Source organism: Natrix helvetica (genome assembly GCF_964273705.1).
Source record: "Natrix helvetica genome assembly, chromosome: 4".
Classification (NCBI taxonomy): Eukaryota; Metazoa; Chordata; class Lepidosauria; order Squamata; family Natricidae; genus Natrix; species Natrix helvetica.
This window is the reverse complement of record NC_138550.1, coordinates 134,636,088-134,663,431: the sequence shown is the minus strand read 5'-3', so window position 1 is coordinate 134,663,431 and position 27,344 is coordinate 134,636,088. Positions and strand designations below refer to the sequence as shown.

At 38.7% G+C, this 27,344-nt stretch overlaps 2 protein-coding genes across 2 annotated transcripts in view; one reads left to right on the top strand and one right to left on the bottom strand.

Moving 5' to 3' along the window:
- KCNB2 (potassium voltage-gated channel subfamily B member 2) overlaps positions 1 to 1,665 on the bottom strand; it is a 240,730-nt gene extending 239,065 nt beyond the window's left edge. Inside the window, exon 1 of the mRNA XM_081950552.1 lies at positions 1,544 to 1,665. The gene's annotated coding sequence lies outside the window, so the exon portion shown is untranslated. The remainder of the gene's footprint in view (positions 1 to 1,543) is intronic.
- Positions 1,666 to 1,855: 190 nt separating this feature from the next.
- The window catches only part of TRPA1 (transient receptor potential cation channel subfamily A member 1), a gene marked incomplete at both ends in the record, with an annotated part of 51,249 nt that continues 25,760 nt past the window's right edge, over positions 1,856 to 27,344 (top strand). Inside the window, 14 exons of the mRNA XM_081950550.1 lie at positions 1,856 to 1,978; positions 3,728 to 3,890; positions 5,945 to 6,120; positions 8,105 to 8,212; positions 9,787 to 9,895; positions 16,220 to 16,365; positions 16,891 to 17,027; positions 18,041 to 18,089; positions 20,451 to 20,550; positions 20,648 to 20,748; positions 22,482 to 22,651; positions 22,734 to 22,898; positions 23,625 to 23,739; positions 25,769 to 25,935. Coding sequence (XP_081806676.1) covers positions 1,856 to 1,978; positions 3,728 to 3,890; positions 5,945 to 6,120; positions 8,105 to 8,212; positions 9,787 to 9,895; positions 16,220 to 16,365; positions 16,891 to 17,027; positions 18,041 to 18,089; positions 20,451 to 20,550; positions 20,648 to 20,748; positions 22,482 to 22,651; positions 22,734 to 22,898; positions 23,625 to 23,739; positions 25,769 to 25,935 — 1,829 coding nt within the window. The remainder of the gene's footprint in view (positions 1,979 to 3,727; positions 3,891 to 5,944; positions 6,121 to 8,104; positions 8,213 to 9,786; positions 9,896 to 16,219; positions 16,366 to 16,890; positions 17,028 to 18,040; positions 18,090 to 20,450; positions 20,551 to 20,647; positions 20,749 to 22,481; positions 22,652 to 22,733; positions 22,899 to 23,624; positions 23,740 to 25,768; positions 25,936 to 27,344) is intronic.

Below are 27,344 nucleotides of genomic sequence, written 5' to 3'. Positions count from 1 at the left end.
TGATAGGCAGCCATCCAAATCCCAATCAATCCATAAAAAAGCCACACACAACCAGGCACCACATAAATATAATGCATAGAATAGCCCAGAGCATACATTCTGGTAGAAAAAAGTTCCCAAATCAGCATGAGTCTGAAAACTCGGAAAACTAAACCTCTGGTCTACATGACCGACCCAGATTGGATCCTGCAATATTAGGTATGTTTGCCATCTTGAGTTATTTCTAAAAATAATAAAGCTGGCATTCAAACAAACAGATTATCCAAATGAAAGATATATTAAATGTGAACATGCACAGATATATTCATGTTATCTCAAACTAAACATGGAAAGACAGAGACTATTGTGTTCCATCCTAACTGTTCCACCCATTTCTCTTTCTATTCCATCTTTTTTGGTTTTCAGAACTGCCAGCTGTGAGACTCCTTAGTGATGAGAACTGAAGAGTCCAAATCAGTGTGGCTTCTCTTGAAAGCATTTCATTGATAAAACCACAGAATCCTATAATTTTCATTGAGTGAACATTCTTAGAATCCATTGGTTTCTCTCAAGAGACTATGAAAGTAACTGGATGATATCAGGGTTGACTGACAGTTTTGGACTGCAGGACAAAAAGATGAATGGGTGAAGTCAGATTATTATTATTTTCTTTTAAACCATTTCTTTTAATTTCCAAAAGGAAAAAGAGGTCTCCACATTTTTAAATTTTATGGAGATAATTTTGACTTAAAACAGCTAAATCCAAAGAATTTTGACTAAACAAATGGATGATGGGCAAATTCTTTTTGACTCTACTTTTTTCTTCTTTAGTCAACTTTTGGGCTTCTTTCCTCCAGCTTGTTGCCATCCAAATTTTCTGGATGGCACCATACAGGACATGCTGGAATTTACGAAAATGAGGAAAAACTGCATTAAAAAAAACCCAAATCAACTAATTCAGGTACTATGAGGCAGTTATTGACCTAGAAACCAGGAAACTGGAAGTTCCAGTCCCATCTTTGATTGATCCCACCTTGGATCAATAACTCTCTTTCAGCCCTGGAAGAACCCAACTTCTGTAATCTAGCCAAGAAAATTGCAGTGCCTCGCCAGGTAGCTGTTAGGAGTTAGCACTGACTTGAAGGCATCCAAACTAAAATAATAAATCTGGTACTAATGTTTATATTGTGACAGCTGTTTGTAGCAGTTATATAGGTGGAAGGAAAGATTTACTTATAAAGGAAGAGAAATAAATGTTGCAAAGGAAACCAATTAAAAACTATCGAAAACTGTCATTCTCCATTGCTGGTCTTTAGGCAGCAATAGTTTTATGACACTTTGCTGCCGGTTCAGAGTTCCATCTATTTTAGCTAATTATGAAGAATGCTGAAATTTAAGGTTTTCAGCAGCCCTTTTCCTTCTTGCGGGGTCTCTTTCCTCCCTTCACAAGATGCTCGTCTCCATGCGTTGACATTTCAACTCCCTGGCAAGACTGCCTAGTAGGGATGGGAATTGTAGCTATAGATGGGACTTCTAGCTTCCTAATGGCTTGGTCGCTACTTACCTACTGAAGAAGGTAAATCCAGTAGAAGGAAATGCTTCCCAAACGCTGTTCGCTTGGCCACTGTTCCAACCTTACTTTCTTCATGGTCCCACAGATGTCCGCCACTTAGAGAAGAAACCAACTTTCTCCCACGCGCCGTCCGCTCTTTGCGGCGTCCCCCCGCCCCCCGTGGGCGTGTCGCGCCAAGCGAGCCGTCCGAGGGAGGGCTTCACTTCGGGAGGCGCGCATAGGGTGTTTCCACAACTTGTTTCTTTTCACGTCCTGGTGCTCAGGTTGCCTCTTGAAGTCCCTCCAGCCAGGAGCACGCTAGCCATGAAGCGCTCGATCCTGAAATGGTTTCAGAGCCGCGACCAGAAGCAGCTGCACCCTTCTTCTTACGAAGGGGTGGTGTGCGAAGCCGACGCTTGTTCAGTGGCCTCGCAGGATGTCTTTAAGGTAAGGTGCCTGCGCGCAACACCCACTGTAGCTGCCTCTGGGAATCGTTGGGACACGAGAGGGAAAGACGGGCGATCCCGAGTGGCTTATTCGGAGCACTACAAAGAGAGTGCTAGGGGCAGGGATGCTAACTGCGCCGGGGAATGGAAAAAGTCAGGAGCAGAGGAGGTGAAAAAGCGAGAGCAAGAGAGAGTCCCGTCCTGCACCGGACTCCCAACCAATCCATAGGATCATGGAGAAAATCAAAGGGTTATTTAGCTACAATATATACTATTTCGTCCTCATCGCTGCCGTCCACTTTACAATCGGCTTCTTCAGTTTTTGATTTATTTAAAAATAATCCCTTTCCCAATTTGGTAGGGAATTGGGGACTGAGACCCAGCTCATCTGGAAAACTCTAGTTGGACCATCTGGTCGTTACACAGGTAGATGAAAGATGTTGGATTTAATGACCTAGCTGGGTGCCAGAAACTGGGATTTTATGTTAGGTATGGGAAAGCAGATTTCAGGCTTCCAAGATCAGTTTTCTGTTTTGGAGACTGATGTTGACATCTTTCACCTAAAGCCATGCCAAAAGTAATGGCTTAGTAAAGACAGTGAAAGTTTCACTGAGCTGGAAAATCTACAAATGGTTGGTTGCAGAAAAGGCAGCATCTACTGAATCTAACTTAACACTTCAAAACTGGCAAATAAATGTTGGATGATGACTCAGTGATTGCATGTGCTGTACATTAATTAAACACCGAGGCTGGGAATGAAACAATTAGCAAATAAAAATGATATTTACTTAGCATGCTTTAAAAACTAGTGCCATTCATTAAAAATCTGTGAAACCTTTGCTTTAAATTAAAATAACTTCATGGCTGAAATCTTCTACTGTATATCATTTTTATTCAAAACACGGATTAGCCTCAAAGCCAACATTCTAATCTTCCATTGTGCTTCCAGTGTTCTTAGTGTTCCATTGTTGAATTTTAATTGTTGACAAACTAAGTGTATTTAATTTTTGTACCAAATCTTCTGGAGAATAGTATTACTATTAAATATTAATAGTAAATTAAATAATTTACTATACTCAATAGTAAATTGATTATTAAAATATTCTAGAGAATTCTGATAATCATCCTAAATGTTTGTAATAGATAAATAGATGTGTCTGTATTCCACATTTTATATTGAGATTTCAACCACATGTATAACATTGTTAGAAGAGTGGATTATAATTTGGATTACAAAGTCAGACCATAAAAAGCTAAAGTGCTGGTTTTTTTCAAAATGTAATCTGAAATGAACTTCACTTACATATTTTTGTCATTTATAACAGTTGGAATTTTTGTTTTCTTAATATAATACATTTTAATGTCCTATTACCTCATTCTACAATATAGCTTTTTCTGCAATCTAATACAACAGTATTACTTAATATTCCATCAAATATGCTTCAGTATAGAAATGTAATATTTTCTGGGGGAGGCGCTATCTAGGCGGGCTAGGCCTAACTCAGCAAAATTATTATCATGTTCCCAGGATCCTTTTAGACCTAAATAAAATAAACGGTAGTAATTAGATTAAAGGTCATATTAAATAACTGCAGTTCTGCTATTAGTATAGTCAATGAACCTTTGTAGTGATGAATGAATATATAATAATTCACTGTCAACATGTTGCATAATAAAGAGCTACTTAGAAACATTAATATAATTTGGAATTTCTGGGGTACCAGACTAAAATTGCTTAAACCTCAATTAGGTGATCTCAGATGGAAATACTTGCAGACTTCGAAGTTTCATTAAGAAGAATCGTGAAGGACTTAAGAAAGTGGATCAGCTGAATGCTACACCATTGCATCATGCTGCAGGAAGAGGTCAACTTGAGTTAATGCAAATGGTCATGGATGATTCTTCATTTGAAGGTGCCAAAATCGGTTGTGGTTAAGGCTGAATGCCAATTCAATAACTCAGGAGGACAGCAAAGAGTAAATTATCGTTTGTCATGTATCATGCTGACTCCTGTGACCTAATAAAACATAATAATCATAAATAACACCCTGTTGGGGCACATCATTCTGCTGCACTCTAAAAATGGCCTTTTGTGCAGGTATCTCTATGTGCATCTGCAGACTCATATTTATTTGAAATGTTTTGTCATAAAAGAAACTAATTAGAAGAAAGTTGCTTCTTCTGAACACAGATATATTTTTCTCCAAGCATTCTTAACTTGCAGATATTCTAAAGTTATCAGAAACATATGCTAGAGAAGGATGGTTGGTGCATACCTTGCCATGTTCAGATGAAGCAACTTTCTTCTAATTAGTTTCTTTAATCACAAAACTTTTCAAATAAATATGAGTTTGCATGTGCACACAAAGAGATGGCTACTACTGAAATGGGAAACAGTGATTTGCACCAATCTTAGTTTGATCCATTTAAAACTTTCCAGTTGTGAAAAACATATTAAGGACAGAACAGAAGCTTAGATAACGACAGGGAAAAACTATACGAGTTATTTCAATCTTCTGAAGTTTCCATCTGACAGGGTCTGGAAATCAACAAGTCCAAACAAACCAATCTGTTGAGTAATCATCATGCTTTGTATATGTTATTGCTAGAGATGGTGCAGTGTTTCTTCGTTAGGGTACTTTTAGCCATTGCTTTTGCTATTGCTCCAAATTTAGGGAACTGGGTAAATTGTTTCTATAATCAAAGTCATGTGTTTAGTGAAATTCCAGTTGTTAGCATATTTTGAAGGTCTTCCCTTCCGTTTTAAATGTCTGCATATTTTGCAGCACTCAGGAAATAGCTCTTTAGATCCTGATTGCCTACTGGGCTTATGATACTGGAGGCCAAGAGGGATTGTAGGACACAGATAACATTTTCTTAAAAGAATGGAGGAGTGTATGGAATTTAATGTATGTGATGCATGCAGTTTTGCAAAAGAAGCAAACAAGAAGAGAAAAATAGTTGACATCTGTGAAGCAGAGTATCACTCCTGGTGTTTGATGTGACATATGGTAGCGATAGCTTCTTGATGGAAAATTAGAAATTCACAATTTCTATTCACAATTTCTGAATTATTCATAAATACCCCGTTTTCCCCAAAATAAGACCTCCCTAGATAATAAGTCCAATCGGGCTTTTGAGCGCATACGATAAAATAATGCCTCATCCCAAAATAATCCCTACTCAAAAATATTACAACATAGCAACAGCCTTGAGGTGACCATGCTCGCCTCCTCCTGCACCTCAAAAATAATAAGACCTTCCTCAAAATGCTTATTTCGGGAGTCAAAAGAAAATAAGACCCTGTCTTATTTTCGGGGAAACATGGTACATATACATCTAGTTCTCGACTCACAAGTATTTGTTTAGCAACCATTCAAAGTTACAATGATGCTAAAAGTGATTTATGACTGGTCGTCATACTTACGACTGTCACATCATCGCTGTAGTCATATGGTCACAATTTGGGTGCTTGGTAATGGCACTTATTTGTAACAGTTGCTGTGATCACCACCTGCAACCTTCCCAGTCCTAGGCAATGAGCAAAGTGGAAGGGGAAATTTGGATTCACGTAATGACAGGGTAATTTGTTTAAAGGCCATGGCAAAAAAATGTAAAATCAGGCATGGTCACATGATAAGACACATAGCCAGGCCATCACATACTGATGGAAGTTGTGGTTCCAATTGAGGTCATAAATTGAAAATTACTCAATTCATGCAATGTGAAATTCATCTACTGATCTTTTGAGAGCATATTACAAGCATGCACGTACATTTGATGGTTTAAATGCAGAATCTTGAGAATACACACAGAATAAGGTTTCTGCTGCAAATCTTGGTTCTTTCATTAAATTTATATTTCCATTTACAGTTCATTACAGTAGTATTACCTAAAATACAATATCATTTTATGTGAAATAAAAATGTGAAGTAACATGTACTCAATTTTCCTGTCTTTGGCATAGCTCTAAATGTACCAGACTCGTGTGGAAATACACCACTGCACTGGGCTACAAAAAAGCAACAGACTGAAAGTGTTAAATTACTTCTCAGCAGAGGGGCCAACCCAAACATCCTTAATTCCAATATGATTTCTCCACTTCACTGGGCTGTGTTGTATCTTTTAAATGATTTAGTTAAGGTAAAGCTCCATTTCCAAATTCATATGAATGTAAGTTGGTGAAGTTAAAAAACAAGACCATCTCATGGATATTTAAAGGAGTTAATGGGGGTTAATATGCTATATCTTGATTTTTGGAGATGCTGAACTATAGACAGATGAAAAATGCTGCATCTTATTATCTCTGCATCTTATTACTACCTAAGTGGAAGCTAATCTAATCTTTCAAATTCTGATATTGTTCTTTTTTAAAAAAGCTACCAGACAACAGAAATTAGCAATTTAGTTTTATTCATTGAAGGCAAAATACAGAGGATAGTTTAAAACAAGTTTTAAAATTTTGGCTTTCAGGAAAAGGTTTGTTTTCTGTTCTTTTTTTAATACTTTAAGTTCTATTGCTTCCCGGTGAGTCCCTGGACAGTTTTTTCAGCTGGTATCATGCCTAAAATAGGACTAGAACTATCAGTCTCTTGGTTTCTAGCCTGATGCATTAACCATTACACCAAACAAGCTCTATCAGGAAATTATATTGAAAATAGGGGGTGTTCTGATGTAATGAGGATAAAGTGATGGAAAGTGTAGGGCAGGAGACCCCAAACCAGGGACGCAGAGTGGTACCAGTCCGCAGCCTGTTGGGAACTGGGCGGTGGAAGCAAAGCTTCATTTGTGCATGCACAATGCAAAGCTTCATTTGTGCATGCACACAATCGAGGTTGCACGCACTAAACCAACCCCTTCTCCCTGCTACTGTCCCCACTGCTGGTCAATGGAGCCAGAAAGATTGGGGACCACTGGTGTAGGGCTCCGGATTAAGAAGCACAATGATCTTGATAAACAGGAAGCTAAGATTTCTCACAAATGAAGGCAATTGGATCCCGGTAAGATTTCTTCCTTAATGAAATTTTCTGATGAGCAAACATGATACCATTTGGTATTGTATACATATAGTTGAAAGTTTGTTTGATACTGTGGTTTGAAACTCCAGCCTGGAAACTGAGAGACTCTGTTCTCATTCTTTCTTAAGCACAAAATATCTAGTTATTTTCTCTTATCCTTAGAGAGAAGGAAATGGGAAAGCATTCTCAAAATTGTTGTAAGAAAACTCCAGAGACTTGTCAAGAGTCGTCATTATTACATTGGCCAGTCTTATTTGCAGTTATTAATCTATATATAGATAGTTCTCAATTTACAACTATAATTGTTCCAAACAAAGAAGAAATTAATTAAATGTGCCAATACAGGTAGTCCACAATTTACAATCATAATTGAGCCCAAAATTACAGTCATACATCATTGCGGTCATTAAGCAGGTTACCACATGATTGGACCTGATTTGATGACCTTTTTGTGGCAGACATTAAATAAACATGGTAGTCATTAAGTGGAGGGAGGGAGGGAGAGAGGGAGGGAGGGAAAGGTGGAAGGAAGGGTGGAAGGAAGGGTGGTAGGCTGAGTGAGATAAAGGAAGACAGACAGGCAGATTCTGATGCTCCCTGGTGGCTTCCACAAACCTAACAGGCCCTAACTCTGAATTTAGCACCATGATTTCTGATTTTCTTAATTGTGCCATTACAGAAATCTCAGTCTTAATTGAAGCCACTGTTATACAGTAGCTTACATACAAAGTACACCTAAACACTAAACACTTACTGTAGGATACTGGAAGTCTAGAGTATATGCATTCAATTTACAAACAAGAGCTACTATTTATTTGAACTTCTAGACTTTAAAAAACTGCAATATTGGAATTTTGCTGTAATACAGCACAGCAGTGAGGATTGGAAATGGGTGTAAAACAGGTTGTACTAATTGTATACTGGTTTTAAGACACAGCGCTAAATCACAAATCTGGTCAATAACCATCAAGTGATTTATAATTGGATAACAAGACTAAATCTGCCATTTATGATCATATGTGTGCTTGTTATAGTTACAGTATAGCCTCTCTAAAAATAGTATAACAGTGAGTTGACCGAAAACATTTACATTTTATTTGAATATTTAGATTTTCCTTGAATGCAGCACTACGGATGTAAATCTGGAAGGAGAGGGTGGAAATACACCTATATTAGTAGCATGTTACAAAGATAATCATGAAGCACTGAAACTTCTGGTATGTATAACAAATGTATTTATTTTTGTCAATGTGCTTGAATTGTCCTTTGTCTACTACTTACACTCTCTTTTTATAACTTCGTGTTCTTGAGGGTTGCGATGTTGTAATGCTATTCCTTCTCATAGTGGAATATCTATTTTATTAGACGTAGCCCTTGATGTGCCACCATAATTGAGCCCACAATTTCATGATGATTGTAAAGTGAGTCCCCATATGGCCAGATCAGTTTTAGCAACTGTAATAGCAATAGCACTTAGACTTACAGTATATACCGCTTCACAGTGCTTTACAGCCCTCTCTAAGCAGTTTACAGAGTCATCATACTACCCCCAACAATCTGGATCTTAATTTTACTGACCTTGGAAGAATTGAAAGTAAAGTCAATTTACTTTGAGTCTCTCAACTGCTGACACTTGGCAGAGTTAGCCTGCAATACTGCATTCTAACCATTGCACCACCATGGGTCTTTTTTTACAATCTTTTTTTACAATCTTATTTGTGGCACTTGTTAGACAAACACAGCTGTTGTTAAGTTTCCAGAAAAATATTTAAAATTGCAGTCACATGACCACAGGGAGGGGGAGACACTGGAACTTCAAATCCATTGGGTGGGTTTGTTAGAACTTCATATGGTCACTAACTTACCAGTTATAAGTTAAGGATTATCTGTTGCTTGGTGTGTAAGTATAATATAGTGGTTAGAGGTTTATTGTATTTTCTGTGGCATATTTTTTTATTCTTGCAATTATTGTTTAACCTCATTTGCATATGCCACTCAGAGCAGATAATGATTGGAGCAGCATATAAGCCCAGTAAATAAAAAGATCTGAATTGAATCTTCTAAAGTGCCATCTTATTGCAATGAGTTACACATTTGTCTTGTTTCTTTTGTTCCTGCAAATTTTGATCATCTTATCCAGGCGTGAAGGGAAGAAATCGACTATATGGGAACTCTAGTAATCCCTCCATCATTCCAGGGAAATTTAGGATAATATTTCTCTATTGAGGAAGATGTACTTTAGCTGAGTGAGAAGTACAACTTCCTCTATTCTTTCTGATTTGGGGGCCTCAATTCCACAATTGGGAGAGATAAAACACATTGTATCAATTAAAAAGGTAAAGGTTCCCCTTGCACATATGTGCTAGTCGTTCCCGACTCTAGGGGGCAGTGCTCATCTCCGTTTCAAAGCCAAAGAGCCAGCACTGTCCGAAAATGCCTCTGTGGTCATGTGGCCCGCATGACTAAACGCGAAGGCGCACAGAACTCTGTTACCTTCCCACCAAAGGTGGTTCCCATTTTACAGGTTGCATTTTTACGTGCTTTTGAACTGCTAGGTTGGCAGAAGCTGGGACAAGTAACGGGAGTTCACTCTGTGACACGGTGCGAGGGATTCAAATTGTTGACCTTTCTGATCAACAAGCTCAGGGTCTTAGCCACTGACCCACTTGTATCAATTAGCCAGTGTTTAATATTTTCATTTCTTACAATCTATTTTGATAGTGTATGCAGTGTATGTGTGTGAAAAGTGTTAGTCAACCTGTCATTTCATAACTGGTTCCTTTTCTTGCAGATTGAAAATGGCGGTGACATTGCTAAAGCGAACAATATGGGCTGTATGCCAGTCCATGCAGCTGCCTTTTCTGGCTCGAAATTATGTTTGGAGATTATTATAAAGCGAGGTAAATGCATTTAGGAAACCTTCCATTAATATTGTTTATAATTGAAGTAGCACTCAGACGTGGCTCCTTAAAATATTGTAGGGTTGTAGGGTTTAAGTGGCTGTAAAGTACGTGAGTGTAATAGCCATTAATACGAAAAGGGCAAGAGATGATAGGATGTGTTATTCTGCAAGGCTCCTGAGACATGAGGAAGAATAGGGCAGTGGTCTAATGGGTGGTTGGTGCAAAAGGGGAAATGCTGCCTCATGCACATACTTTTTTGCTATTGGTAAAGTACTTTACTTTAAAAAAGTGTTAAAATATTATCAGTTACATTACTGTTACTAAAAGAATTCCAATGATTTTTCAGGAGTTATTCTCTTACAACAAAGGAGCTTAGAATACAGGATCACAGGTAGTCTTCGACTTACGACCACAATGGTGCCTAAAATCTTTGTTGCTAAGTGAGACATTTGTTAAGCGAGTTTTGTCCAATTGTATGACTTTTCTTACCATAGTTGTTAAGTGAATCATGGCAATTATTAACTTAGCAACCTGGTTGGTAAGGGAATCTGACTTTCCCGTTGAGTTTGCTGGTCAGAAGGTCACAAAGGTTGATCACATGACCCCAGGACACCGCAACTGTCATAAATATGAACCAGTTGCCAAGCATCCAAATTTTAATCATGTGGCCATGGGGATGATACAACGGTCGTAAGTGTGAAAGAGTCACTTTTTCAGGGCTGTTGTAACTTTGAACGGTCACTAAACAAACTGTTTTAAGTCGAGGACTACCTGTACAAGAGCTGGGTTGCAAAGAAGTAGATGGTAGTAGAGAGACATACAGAAAAATGTAACACTTTGCTGCTACTTTAGTGGTTAATTGGAATTTAAAGCCCACGTTGGTTAACTCTAGATTGGAGGGGACAGTCATTGCCTGCTCCTGTATTAAAATGCATTTTTTGAATGTAGTACTAATCATTTTATAAACAGAAGAAGGAAGGATGGAATAACATAGAGGTTTTATGGTGCATAACCGTGCCTACCGTCCCTGTCCTACTGTCCCCATTTATTTGTACTCATTTCCTTGTTCATGTCCATGTTTATACTTATACCTATTATATTGTACATATTCGACAAACTGAATAAATAAAAATAAAATAAAATAAATAAATGAAACAGAATTTAACTCCATCAGGATTCTTTACTGTTAGATCTGGGCAACGAGAGACAGACTGCGGACACGAAGTGACTTAACAGCTCTTTATTAGTAGTAATAGTGATCCAGCTTGTTTGGTAGTCGGAGGGTTCCCCTTTTATAGGGATTGGGCACGCCCCTCGACCAATCAGAGGGATACCTGTTTCCCGCTGTAGGAGCGGACCAGAGGGAAGACTTATCCCGATATATGTTAATATCTAACACCCCTCCCCTCCTAGATGGGACGTTGCGGTAGGTAACATAATCTTTTAGGTAGGTGGGTGTTTGTCTTGCTCGGGAGGAACGTCGTAGTTCGGGTTGGCTTGAAGTGGTTGCAGGACTGGGTGCGGGTTGGTTTGAAGTAGTTGCAGGATCGGGTGCTTTTTCTATTTCCCGTTCTGGAGGTCTTGTGCCTTCGTTGCTCGGGCGTTCAGGAGTTTGTTCGGCTGCGCTGTCTGGGGGTTGCTCTGCTACGTGTGTGTAGTCTTGTTCCACGCTTGGCTCGCCAGCGTCGTTGTTTCCTATGCTGGGGTTTTCTTGTGGCTGACTTTCCGTAGACAGGAAACTTTCGTCTTCATTTCTAAGGTTGGAGTGTGCTAGGCGACCCCGCAGTTGATCGATGTGCCTTTTCCAATTCCGCCCATCTTCTAGCTCTAGCAAATACGATCGTGGACCCGTGATGCCTATGACCTTTGCCGGCATCCATAATGTTCCCCCCGTGTAGTTGTGAGCGTATACTGAATCCCCTACTCTGAAAAACCGGACCTTACTTGTAGAGTCTGGGGGAGCCGTGGCAGCGTAATTCGGGTGGAGCCGGTCTAGGTGAGACCGTAGGCGACGGCCCATGAGTAGTTCAGCGGGGCTCCTACCCGTCGTTGCGCTCGGGGTAATGTGTTGAATGAGGAGGTAATGGTCAATGCGTGTTTGCCAATCACCTGGACCCATCCTGGCGAGGGCCTCTTTTGCGAATCGCACCATTCTCTCCGCCTGTCCGTTTGATGCTGGATGGAATGGCGCGATGAGGGCATGCCGGATTCCCAACCCTGCTAAAAATGTTTCAAAGTGCATGGCCGTGAATTGGGGCCCGTTATCGGATACGAGGAGATCTGGCAGGCCATGGGTGGCGAAGAGTCGCCGTAGAACCTTTATGACTGCCTCTGCCGTGGTTGAAGTCATTAGGGCTACATCTAGCCACTTTGAGTATGCATCCACAACTATAAGGAAAGTCTGACCTTGGAATGGCCCTGCGAAGTCGATGTGTATTCGCGACCAGGGTGCTTTGGGTTTCTCCCATTCTGTGGCGGGCGCTTCCGGGGGTGCTGGTCTCGATTCCTGGCATGGGTCACAAGTGGCCACCCACTCCTCTATTTCTTTGTCCATGTTTGGCCACCACACGTAACTTCTTGCTAACGCCTTCATTCTAACAATCCCCGGATGACCCATATGTAAAGCATCTAATACATTTTTACGTAAAGCATGCGGAATAACAACTCGATCCCCCCACAACAAACATCCTTGTAGTACTGAGAGCTCGTCCCGTTTCGACCAAAACATTTTGAATTCCGGGCCCACATTTCCCTTTGGCCACCCCCTCCAAACCCAAGTTTGAACTTGCTTTATTAAATTGTCTTTAGAGGAGAACCTTGCAACATCGTAGGAAGAAACCGGTCCCGAATCCAAACAGTCAATGAGCAATACCGGTACTTCTGGAGTGGGGTCTGGCAGAATGTCAGGTAATGGGCAACGGCTGAGTGCGTCTGCGTGTCCAAGAGTGGAGCCCGGTCGATGTATCAATTTGTATGAATATGCAGCCAGGAAAACAGTCCACCTGGTCATGCGAGGAGAAAGGGAGACCGGAGTGGGGCGGTTTCCCGCCAAAAGTCCCAACAGCGGTTTATGATCTGTGATCAGTTCAAAATCGCGGCCGTAGAGGTATTCGTGGAAACGCTTTACTCCCGCGACGGCAGCCAGCGCTTCCCTGTCCATTTGGCTGTAATTTCTTTCGGCCGATGAAAGAGTTCTGGAGTAGAACGCGATGGGTGCTTCTTTTCCGTCGGGCATCCTGTGGCTGAGGACTGCTCCAACTCCGAAAGGTGATGCGTCGCAGGTCAATACCAGCGGTAGGGTCTGGCTGTATTGAACAAGCAATGAGTCAGTGGTGAGTAGACGCTTTACTCCGGCGAAAGCTGCAGCTTCGGATCGTCCCCATTTCCATGGTGCGTTCCTCTGGAGTAGACGGTGTAGTGGCTCAGCAACGGTCGCCTTCTGTCTCAGAAAAACGCTGTAGAAGTTAAGTAATCCGAGGAAGGCCTGCAACTCGGTCTGATTTCGTGGTGTGGGGGCGTCCTGGATCGCCTTAATTTTCTTTGACGTGGGGTGTATTCCCTGACCATCGATTCTATAACCCAGGAATTCTACGCTAGGCACGTTAATTTGGCATTTTTCTTTTTTAAGGCGGAGACCCTTTTCTCTGATTCTGGCCAAAACAGATCTGACTCTTTTGTTTAATTGCTCCTCGTTTGCAGCTGACACCAAGATGTCGTCAAAATAGGGGACGACTCCTGGTATCCCTTGCAACAGTCGTTCCATGACGCTCTGGAACAATCCTGGGGCAATGCTAACGCCGAATTGTAGCCGGTTGCATTTGAATGCTCCCCTATGCGTCACTATCGTTTGGGCCTCCGCTGTGGCGCTATCAACTGGCAGTTGCTGGTAAGCTTGTGCCATGTCTAACTTTGCAAATACCTTTCCTGGCCCCAACGAGTGCAATAAGTGCTGTACTACTGGCACAGGATATGCGCTCTGTTGTAGCGCGACATTAATTGTGCACTTATAGTCCGCGCAGATGCGGACTGATCCGTCTGGCTTGACTGGGGTCACGATGGGCGTTTCCCAGCGCGCGTGATCTACCGGCTCAAGGATTCCTTGCTCCACTAACTTATCTATCTCTTTGTCTATTTTAGGGCGGAGTGCAAAAGGCACTCGTCTCGGTTTAAGTCGGATTGGCGCCACTTTAGGGTCTAAATTGAATGATATTGGTTTACCCACATACTTACCAAGACCGGGGCTGAACACATCCTCGAATTCCTTAAAAATCTGTTCAGCGCTGCTGTTTCTTACGGCGTTGATCCCGGTGACTTCTAACCCCAGGGCTTCAAACCAATCAAGCCCCAGAAGGTTCTGCAATGGCGCGCTGGCGATGGTCACGGGCAGCTGGGCTTCGATGTCCTTGAAACGGATGTGGAATGTGCCTTGGCCCACGATGGGGACTTGGTTCCCCTGGTAGTCTCGTAGCAGGACGTCTGGAGCGTGTAGTTGGCTCTTTCTGAGGCTAGGGATAGCCTGTTTCATGGATGCCCATGAAATGATCGTCAGGGTCGATCCTGTGTCGACTTCTAGCTCGCAGGGTGAGCCCTCCAAGAGGACTGTGACTCTCAGCCTTTTGGGCCGCTTAGGGCGGACTTGATGTATTGTGGTGAGATACGTTCGCAACTCCTCTCTCTGGGTCAACTCTATCTCATCGTCTACATCCTGAAAATACTCTCGTTGAGCATCTTGATAGAACGCTCGTTCAGCTCTTTGTGTGTATTCTCTCTGGGGATACGCTCGCTCAACTCCTTGTGAGTAATCTCTCTGGGGATACGCTCGTTCAGCTCTTTGGAAATGTTCTCTCTGGGTAAACACTTGTGGATTTCTCTCTGGGCGCCCTTTTTGATTTCGCCAAGCCCCTGGGTTGGGCTTCTGTTGGCGGTACATGGGTGGCTGCCGTGAGGCAGGGACTCCGCTCCGGCACACTCGTGCGATGTGCCCAAGTTTGTTGCAATGCGAACAAACAACGTTCCTGAACCTACAAGTAGACCTGGGGTGATTCCCTCCGCAACTTGCGCAGGGCGGCAAACGGGATCCGGGCCTCCCCCCAGGCCTCAAGTGACTGCTCTGCATCAGGTGACTGTCCTCGAACTCGGGATTCTCGTAGTCAGGGCTTTCGTCCTCGTAGTGCACTCTGGTTTGCCTTGCTGCTGGCTGGTTTATGCTGGCCCCTCGTTGTATGGTTACAGATGATTTCTCCGCTGATTCTGACGCTCTTGCTTCGTTTAACGCTGTCTGTAGGGTTAAATTCGGGTTTGCCAACAGCTTCTTTTGCAGCGAAATGTCTCTTAACCCACAGATGAGTTGCTCTAAGATGTGTTCTTCCAGATCCCTGTATTCGCAGTGAGCTGCTGCTTTTCGTAGGGCTGCAACATATTGTTTAATGGATTCTCCCGCCTTCTAAGTCCTCATGTTGAATTCTTTGCGGCAGACATGGCGGGAAGGTTTTGGCGCGTAGTGAGTTTGCAGAGTCTGTTGCAACGTTGTCCACGATACTGCTTGTATTGGAGTAGGCGCGGTGAGGTCTCTGGCCGTATTGAAGACTTCTTTTCCGCAGTAGCTGAGGAAGATGTTTTTCTTCCTCGCATCGGTGATCCCCGTGTATTCGTTCGCTTCGAGGAAACACTCGAAACGAATCATGAAGGCTTCCCATTCGTCGTTTGCTGGGTCGAAAGGAGCGGGGGGAGCATGCATCGCCATCTTCTCTGTTTGAATTTGCCGCGCTGCGGTGATCTGAGATGGCTGTCGGAATTGCTGCCGAATTCCTGGGCTGGATCAAATCCGGAGATTCTGGAGGTAGCGTTCTTCGTCCTATCTGTCTCTCGATCCCATCCTCGTCGCCAATGTTAGATCTGGGCAACGAGAGACAGACTGCGGACACGAAGTGACTTAACAGCTCTTTATTAGTAGTAATAGTGATCCAGCTTGTTTGGTAGTCGGAGGGTTCCCCTTTTATAGGGATTGGGCACGCCCCTCGACCAATCAGAGGGATACCTGTTTCCCGCTGTAGGAGCGGACCAGAGGGAAGACTTATCCCGATATATGTTAATATCTAACATTTACTTTAGAATGCTTTAAGTTTTGATAAGATTTGTGGGCTGAATAAAATCTTGTAAAATGAACATAAGTCGTCAAATATTTGAATAAACTTTTATTTAATTAAATGTATATATTTATTATTAAACATTTTAATAGGAACAACCAAATCAGTAAACTTGTTAATTAATTCTTCTTCTCTTATAAAACTATATCATAGATATATTTTTTTAATTTTTAAGGTGAAGAACTTGGGTATTCACCTGAAAATCATATTAATTTTACTAATAATGGGAAATGTAGTCCTCTTCATCTAGCAGTCCAAAGCAGAGACTTAGAAATGATTAAAATGTGCATTGAATATGGAGCACAGATTGATCTGAAACAGGTAAAAATCTATTAAAAATAATGTTTATTTCACTACATTGATTGTGATAAACACATGCAGTTTTAAAATCCTATTGAAAGAATTAGATATTGCACATAATTCATGCATTGCAATATTTTATTGTATGTTTAATTATTCCAATTATGTCATCATAATTTAGTAACTCTGGGCAGCTCCTGGAAAAGGAAAAATTATATTTATGTTATATTTCTTTTTTCATAGACAGAAATAGTGTTTCTTTTTTCTCTACACACTCTATTCTCCAGGAGAGCAGAGATATTTAATTACAGCTCTATGTATCCTGCATGATGGCCAGAACTTTTTGAATTGTAATTCAGCAAGATATGAAGAGCAATATTTTGCAAAAAAGAAATGTTGCCTATAAACTGAATTTGAGTAGAATCAAACAGGAAGAATGTTTGATGACATCCGTTATGCTGAATTCTATATAATTTATAAGACTTCAGAAATATTTGGTATAGAGATTAATTGTAACTTTTCTTTGGTTTATATCTCCACTAATAGAATGACAACTGTACAGCTCTTCATTTTGCTGCTACTCAAGGAGCTACTGAGATTCTCAAGTTAATGATGTCATCTTATACAGGAGAGGAATCTATCATTAATGCATTAGATGGAAATAAGGAAACATTGCTCCATAGGTAAGGGTTTTATCTAGACTCCCTATACTGTTTATGATATGGTATTTTCTCACTAAATTTTCACAATATGAAGTTATTTGTATTGGTTTCAGTAGCCTAGTTTCACTGGACTCATCATCTAGGCCAGGGGTGTCAAACTCACATTGTCACATCATCATGTCACATATCACGACTTTTTCTCTTTCACTAAAACGGAGATGGGCATAGTCAGCATGTGATGCATGCAGTCCACAGGCCACAGGTTTGACACCCCTGGCCTTTGGCAAGGGAGAGTGAGACGTCTCACTTCATTGCCATCTTTTATTGATTTGTTGTATTTTTTTTTATTGTTGTGAATTGTCGAGAGTTTTTGAGAATCAGGCAGGATGCAGATTTAACGAATAGTAATTGTATAACAGAATAGAAGAAAAAGAACTGTGGAAAATCTCAAAACACAAAGACCTGCAAACAGAAGTAGAATGACTATGGCAAAAGAAAGCAAAGTTAGTACCAATAATGATAAGCACCTTGGGGGCAATTCCAAAACATCTGGAGCACCATTGGCATTGACAAAATCACCATCAGTCAATTGCTAAAAGCAACTTTACTTGGAACAGCTTACATTCTGCAATAATACTTTTAATGCAATTAAATAACATCTGCCTGTTCCAGATCCTTGGGAAGGACTGGATGGCTGCATAAAGATGCAAATCCAGTCTAAACATCTGGGCAACTAGTCATAATAATAATTGGGTATCCTTAGAACACTGGTATTACTATTAAGTCACTTGGACTACACAGCTCATGGATTTCAGTTATGGTAAATATGAAAAGCTCCTTTATCATGCTGAACAACAATAAAGGAAAAACATTACTGTTGGAAGTTCATATATTCTATACTTGAAAGAGCTTTTACTATGTCATGATTGGAGACCACAACTGATAAAAACTAATACATTAGAGACAAAATATAATTTTATTTCACTATTATGTGCTCATTGTGACATTGGTTTGCTGTTCCTTTTTTCTGCTAGGGCTGCATTGTTTGATCACTGTGAACTGGCAGAATATCTCATTTCAAAGGTAAACATTTAGCTTTAATTGAATTTTTAAATGAACAGCAATAAAGATTGATATTAAACCTACTGCAAGTTTGCATAGTAACATGCATTAAGACATGATTTTAAAAATTAATTTCCTGTTCAGCTAATATAGTAAATTTACAAGAGGAACACAAATATTAAGAACATATAAGTTCAATGGTGCTAATACCCGTTTATAGTATCAATGTAGGTTAAATGCTGCCAGTGCATCAGTTCTAAGAAACTATACTATATTGCCACAGTATCCAAATTAAGTTGTTTGACCAACGCAGTCACAACAGAAGCAGTAATGGTTTCTTCTTATCTTCGCTACCGGTTCGGAACTGGGAGAATGCGCACGTTTGTGCGTGCTTCGCTTATGAGTGGCGCTTCTGCACATGCACAGAGTGTCCGTGATGATGTCTGGGCGGGTGGGCGAAGCCTCTCGCTGCTGCTAGCGGTTCGCCCGCGGCGAACCCGCAGAATACCACCTCTGTTAACATGTCTGCTGTTATGATTTATTTAAATAGAGAAATAGACTAAGGCATTCAAAACAAAGAACATATTCAACAAGCAAATAGACAAATACATAATATATAAATACATTTATTTATAATACTGTACATAATATATACAGTACTGATGGCAAGTGGACCAAGGCAGTGATAGAATGGATCCCACTTGATAAAAAGTGTCAATGAAAGAGACCTAAAACAAGATGGATTGAGGACATCAGCAAGTATTGGGGACCCAATTGGCAAAAGAAAGCTCAGGACCGAATAGGTTGGAAACATGTGGAAGAGGCCTTCATCCTGCAGTGGATAGCCAATGGCTAAAATGATGATGATATTATATATATATATATACATATATACATATATACATATATACATATATACATATATACATATATACATATATACATATATACATATATACATATATACATATATACATATATACATATATACATATATACATCATATACAACATATACAACATATACAACATATACAACATATACAACATATATACATCATATACAACATATACAACATATACAACATATACAACATATACAACATATACACATATACACATATACACACACACACACACACACACACACACACACACACACACACACATATATATATATATATATATATATATATATATATAAAGCCAGTGTGTGTATATACACATACAGCATGTTTGAATGTGCAATATATATACATACATGGTACTGTCATCCTTCCGATTAATGAACTTAGGGAAGTCAAGACTCTGACAGTTTGCTCAGGTTCAGGAAACCCTTTATTGAAGACATCATATCAGCATTTAGAAAGGTGAAGCTAGCTCTAAATAGTTCCCGAGCTCAGGGATAGTTAAAAGGATAAGATTTCCTCACTACACTCCCCTGTGTCCTGTAGGTTATATGGGCCAATCAAGTAAGTCACAGGTTTCCGCTCAGCTCTGACAGGTGTCCGTTGACATGACCTTGGTTCACACACCTGCTGGTAGATGTTTTGACTAGCAGCTGAGGCACCACATTCCTAAATCCCCCCCCCCCCGTGAATGGCAACCAAGAAACGAAACAGGAGTAAGTATGAGAGAGAATAGCTTCAGATGAAGTCATTTTGCAGGTTGACACATACATTCCTTCATACGTGGGTTCCTGCCAGTTCCAAACTCTTCTATAGAAGAGGTTCCACAAATCTACAGTGCCGTTTAGAACCGGTTCCAGCTCCCTCCCCCCCACCCATCTGTACATCATCAAGATGGAGAGTGAGAGGAGGAATTCTGGGAGTTGAAGTCCACAAGTCTTAAAGCTGTCAAGTTGGAATACCCCTGGGATTTTTTTTTCCTAAAGGGTTAGGGGTGCAAGGGCCTTGTAACTTGACAGCTTTATGACTTGCACATTTCGATGCCAGAGTTCTTGAGCCAACATGACTGGAGGAGGAATTCTGGGAGTTGAAGTCCACAAGTCTTAAAGCTGTCAAATTTGAACACCCCTGGGTTTTTTTTTCTAAAGGGTTAGGTTGCAAGGGTCTTGTAACTTGACAGCTTTAAGTCTTGCATGCTTCAAATGCTAGAGTTTCTGAGCCAATATTTTGGTTGCTAAGCAAGAGCGTTGTTAAGTGAGCTTCACCACATTTTACAAGTTGGCCACACCCACCCAGTCACATGGCTGGCAAGCCACTCCCAGCCGGTCACATGGCCATCAAGCCACTCCCACAAAGCAGGCCACACCTACAGAAGAGGTTCTAAAACATTTTGAAACCCACCACTGATACATACAGTCTAATTCCATTAATATCTATCTATTACTTTTGTACTTTTGATGGACTTTTCATTACAGGGAGCAAATATTAATAGTGTTGACGTTGAGGGTCGAACACCATTACTACTTGCCACTTCTTGTGCATCATGGAAAATTGTGAATCTGTTACTTTCAAAAGGTACAAAAATGAACAAAACACACTTTATGAGCAAGATCAATGTTAATTAAAATTGTTGGTCAGTAGTTTTGAAATCGAAATCTGTTTTTCAAATTAGGAGCAAATGTAGAATTAAAAGATCTCCTTGGTCGTAATTTTTTACATTTAACTGTCCTACAACCTGGAGGGTTGCAGCATCTGAATGAACACTATTTGAAGGTAAAGTAAATCTGTGGAACTATTAATAATCAATTGTCTAATAATATTTTAAGAACGAATACAGGTAGTCCTCGATTTACAGCAGTTCAATTAGTGACCGAAGTTACAACAGCCCTGAAAAAAAGTGACTTATGACCATTTTCACACTTATGATCCTTGTAGCATTCCCATGAGCACGTGATTTATATTTGGATGCTTGACAATTGGTTCATTTTTATGACTGTTGCAGCGTCTTGGGGTCATGTAATCATCTTTTGCAGCTTTCTGACAAGCACAGTCACTTAATAACCATGTTCCTAATTTAACAATTGCAGTGATTCACTTAACAAATGTGGTGAGAAAAGTCGCAAAATGGGGCAAAGCTCACTTAACAAATTTCTCACTCAGCAACATAAATTCTGGGCTCAATTGTGGTCATAAATCGAGGACTATCAGTATTTTTATTTTCTTCATGGCATTTAACATATCTATGTAAACCCAGTCTGGTCTAATGATTAAGGTACCAGGATAGAATTATAATATGACAATGGCGACAGCATATAAAGAGAATTTATATAAAATGTTTTATAGATGGCACATGACACCTGAAAGATTAGCAAAAATGTTTAAGGATAAATCAGCTAAATGTTGGAAATGTCACCAATTGCCAGGAATGTATTATCACATGTGGTGGATGTGTAGGGATGCAAAAAGCTATTGGGTTAAAATACAAACATGGTTAGAGAAAATGATACATAAACCTGTAGAGTTTAAGCCAGAGATATTTCTATTGGGTATTCTACCAGAGAAATACAGTAAAGAAGAATCATATTTGATTGTACAAATAATAACAGCACCTAGAATTGTATTTGAACAAAATTGGAAAGCAGACAAAATCCCATCGGAGAGGGAAGTAATAAAGAAGATATTAGACTGTGCAGAAATGAATAGGTTGACATTGAGAATAAAGGACAAGGAGGAATCAGTGTACTACAGAACACGGGGGCGATTTTATGAGTGGCTTGAAAAAATAAATAGAAAGAAAAAGGGAACAATACATGAAATAAGTATCTCAGATGACACATGATTAATATAGGGGGAGGGGAAATGAGAAAATATCAAAATACAGGCGGAAAAAGGATATGAATTAACATATGTTAAATAACAATTATAAGAATGTATATCTAAGAATGAATTTGAAAGTGTGTTTGATAAGTCTGCAGCCCTGAGTTATTTGTAGAAATAATATGCGGGATACAAATAAATAAATAATACATAGGATGAAACTTTACTGCTGGTATTGCAGATTATATATAAAAATTATAGGTCATTCGCAAACATGTTTGTGGTTTTTAGCTTTTTGTTCTAATCTATTTTTTTCAACTTAATATTACTTTTGAACACCACTCAGTGGAGAAATCAAAGTGTTCCCTTGAGCTATACCACGAAAGTTTCAAAGTTTAATAGGAAGGTATATTCCGAATTCAAGGCAGCAAACAATATCAAAATTCCTTATGGCAAATCATTCTGTTGGAGTATTAAAGCATTAAATTATATTCATTCATTCTAAAAGTGAACTTGGAGTTATAACAGACTAAAGAATTGAAAACTTTTTATAAAGACAACATCAGCCTATTGTACTCTGGAACATTATTTTGTGATCTTTAGTAACATATCAGTTAGGATGTAAGTTCAAAATAACTTTCCATCTCCTCTAGAATTCTATTAAAAGGTACCACTTTTATATCTGACAGATGAAACATATTAAAGATCTTATAACTGAGGAGGATCAGGAAGGATGCACTCCTTTACATTATGCATGCAAACAAGGTGTACCCCTTTCTGTGAATATCCTTCTTGAAATGAATGTTTCTGTATACTCTAAAAGCAGAGACAAGAAATCTCCCTTACATTTTGCAGCTAGGTAAGACTGAAAATCTTTCCTCATTGACCATTTTCTATTCCAGACTTTATCCTTATTAACGGGCCAAATATCTTTCATACAGCTATGGACGAATCAACACCTGTTTTAGACTTCTGGAGGCTATGGAAGATACCAGACTCTTGAATGAAGGAGACAAAAAAGGAATGACACCTTTACATCTGGCTTCTCAAAATGGACATGAGAAGGTAGTCCAGTTTCTCCTAAAGAAAGGCGCCCTCTTTCTTTGGTAGGTAAATTGCAAGATTCTGTTATTATAGCTTATCTCGATAAACTATAAGTCCAGTCTTTCTGTGGGCTTGACTTCCTGGCCTTTACCCTTAAGTAAGGTTGACATACATACATCCATACATTCTGGCCCCCAACTACACATATTTTATATACATATGTTTATAACAATCTGAATTATTAAGGAACAAATCATTTGAGAAATATAGTCATTTGAAACAGAAAGTACATCCTCTTTTGATGTGGTTTTATGTATCAAAACACAGTTTAAAAAGCTAGAATAAATGATAGAAATAAGAGATGGGGAATATTAGTGTATACATTTTGATATAATAAAATGCAATTAATAATAAGAGAAAATGTGGAACAACTGAACAATGATAAATTGTGTATTATTAGAAATACATACATTGATTGTATGTAATAATTATGATTAACTTTATTGGTTTTATTTGTATTAGAATGTTTGACCCCCAAGTGCCACACTGTTCACGCATTGATTTATAAAAATAAATAAAAAATAAAAAACTTGGGGGAAAATAGTTAAAAGTCATCTGTCCCTTAGCAGTTCTTAAAAATAGATTACTGTTGGTATTAAGGGTCAAACACCATTATTACTTGTCACTTCTTATATATAATATAGGTCCCACACACACAAATACACATGGACTTACATTCAATTGTTATATAACAAAGTGAGAATATTTTATTCTGTTTCTTTCATAAGTGATTATAAAGGCTGGACAGCTTTGCATCATGCCGCTTTTGGTGGATATACTCGCACAATGCAGATTATTTTGAATACCAATATGAAAGCCACCGATAAAGTAAATGACGAAGGGGTAGGTCTCTCTGTAAGTTTTAGTTATAATGGTAACATACTTTCATTTTAAGTATTATGCAGTTCAGTGGGCACTTACATAATATTGGAACTCAAAGAATGTGTTTCAATTGTTATTATATCATACTTCAAAGGTTGCATGTAGCCATTAATAAATCAGGAGTGCTTTCTATCACTTGCCTTTATTCTGGATAACTGAGCACAAAGCATTGTAGTTGCTTGTCATTCTTTTGGCAAGAATGGCTATGTCACTATTTCCACTTATTTCTATTAGAGCCTTTTCTAGAGAGGTAGCTAGGTGTTCATATAATGTGTCTTGGAAAAATTAATATACTAAATTGCTCTAAATCACTTATATCAGAAAAAGTAGCCTTTCCAAAATTGAGATGTTGTATATTTATTAAATTAAATCATTAATATCAAAGCTAATAGTACTTTTACAATCTCTACAATATTATTTTCTTAGCTATTTCCATAGTGCAATATAACCAATATTCCTGTAAAATAGTCAGATTCCAGGATTTTGAAGTAGAATTCAAAATAACATTGACTTCTTTAACTTGAAAGTATTTACCCAAAAACATACTTACAGTATATAGGTTACTATATTGTTCCCAAAAGGACAGGACCAAACCATATGAGTTAATATAGCCTCAATTTTTTTTTACTTTACTAACAGAGCAAAATCAACTTTCCTCTTTTTGAATATGGTACATTATTTGAGGCATCTGATCCAAAGTATTGTAGGCTTATTTTGCCATTTTTGTATATCAGGTAAATAAAATACTACATATGGTCGCTGTTGAAAGTCCTTAAAATAATACTTTATAAACCACTGTAATTCTGGAATGTCTTAACAAACATTTTTAAAATGGAGTTTTTCATACAGTTGAACAAAATTAAATATTTAGAAGACTCAGGGTCAAAATGTAATCTCGGTCTCAATATGCCCCAAATATATCTAGCAAATATTTTAATAAAGATACATAATAACTTTCAAGTGAAGAGTGCAGAGGTTGGTGTTCAGTTAAATTGTAATTTCTCATAAATATAGCAATAGCACTTAAACTTATATACCACCCCATAGTACTTTACGGCTCTTACTGAGAAGTTTACAAAAGTCAACACATTGCATCCAACAATCTGTTTCCTCATTTTACTGATTTTGGAAAGATAGAAGGCTGAGTCAATCTTGAGCTGGATAGGATAGAACTGGTGGCAGTGGGCAGAGTTAGCATGCAATACTGCATTTTAACCACTGCACCATCATGGATTGATAAATATTCAATTACATTTTTGGAAATATGGTAAGATAAAACCTTCATCAATTTAGCCAGTGAGATTCTTGGTGCCTGTTTTTCCATTTATATTTCCAACAAATATAAATATGCACGAAATATCTATTGGGAATGAATATTGGGTTACCCTTCAAATATATATCAACCAAATGTTATTAATTATAACATTTGTCAACACCCTTTCAATGTAATTGGATTTTTGTCCATTTATTAATATACATAAGAATAAGATTTCACATCAGTTTCCAAATATTAGTAATATTTTTGGTATATAGTTAACTTTTTGTAAAACACAACAGTGAATTTTCTGTTTATCATACATCAAATGTTGGAATAATTGTTCATTTCTTAGATAGTATATAGTTAACTTTTTGTAAAATACAACAGTGAATTTTCTGTTTATCATACATCAAATGTTGGAATAATTGTTCATTTCTTAGAAGTAAATGCTGTTTAGTATGCACAGAAATGAAGCTACAGATCATATCAATAATTCTGAGTTTCATTTTAAAAAAATGGGTTTCAAAATGAATCTCTGACCAACAGTAGAAAGAATGGATATCTTTGCCTCTTGATATTTACAGATTGAAATTTGTCAGAGGAAAAGATAGAAGCAGAGACAGTGATGTACCAGAGAAAAATGTTATAGCAGTTTCAGGTCCATGTGCTGTTTGTTTCATAGAGTAATGGCATTATTTTAATGAATTGTTCTTGGGGTGGATGTGGGGAAAGAATACAGCTCTTCATCTTGCTGCCAGAGAAGGCCACGCAAAAGCAGTGAAATTACTTCTTGATGACAATGCCAAAATTCTCCTGAACAGAGCTGAAGCTTCTTTCCTTCATGAAGCCATACACAATGGCCGAAAAGATGTTGTAAATGCTGTCATTTTACATAAAAGGTAAGCCTTCCTAAATCTGTTTAACAATAGCAATAGCACTTAGACTTATATACCGCTTCATAGTGCTTTTATAGTCCTATCTAAGCAGTTTACAGAGTCAGCATATTGCCCTCATTTTACCCACTTTGGAAGGATGGAAGGCTGAGTCAAGCTTCAGCCAGTGAGATTTGAACTGCCGAACTGCAGCTAGCAGTCAGCTGAAGTAGCCTGCAGTACTGCACTCTAACTACTGTGCCACCTAGGCTCAAGTTTAGGAGTTTTCTCTCTCTTCTAAAGTACTGGTCACTCTTCCCAGTCCTGTATCATTGGTTTATTTGCCTAACAAATTATTAGCCACTCTTTGAAATACAGTCCTACCTAATTCCCATTATGAAATGAGAAGATGGTTAAGAAGGCCAACCACAACTTTTATTTACTACTGAACATCTACTATTGAAAGTCAGAGGTCCTGATATTATATTTCTTTTTTATATATATTTTTTCTGACCCAGTGCAGAATCTTATATTTATCTCTTATAAATTCTAAACTCTATTCATTGCAGTGAATACTAAAAAGATAAATGATACCTTCTGTGCATTAATCAAATCATCTGAAACATCGAGTCCAGATCATGGACAGTCATTTTCCATTCCACTCTGTCCTAGCTGAATATCACTTGCAGTATTTAGTCTCGTTCTGGGCACCATAATTGAAAAGGATATTAAATAAGTTCAGATGAGAACTACTAAAATGGTAGTGGACTTGGAAACCATGAAAAATGATTGAAAAATATTTAGTCTCCAAAAGAGACAATTGAAATGAATTATTTGTTTATAAAATTGATCCTCACATTCTTGGTGTGATTATAAGTAATCAAACTAATAAAACCATAATTACAAAAATTATATTAACATCGGAAATTATAATAAAAATTAAACTGTATTAGTGCTGCTGATGCAAATCAATTTGGGATGGTCACCTAGAAAAGCAACTTTTCCAGTTGTAGAAGGCCATGCAAGGGAACAAGCTCTTCCACAGAAGGCTTGTCCCTCCTGAAAAGGCCTATCGTATGCCCTCCCTACCACATTCACCCCTTCTCCCCTAAGATAAGAGAGGAATCTTAGAAGGCATTATTATCATCTCAATAGAAATGTTTGTAGAATTCAAAATCCTACAATGTGTGTTATGGTTTAATGTTAGTCTAGTATAGCATAAATTTAATAAGCATTTTTCATTTTATAAGAAAATGTGTTTTGTGCTATATTTCAGTATAGTCCCATTGGTATACAAATCAATTTAAAGAATGCACATCACCTCTGGTTCAGACAAGCAACTGAGAGTCTTAACTTCCCTTTTTGAGCCAGCTTAATATACCTGTATAGAATTTTTTTTAACTCTTCCTGTTACATTTATAATATAGAGCAGCAAT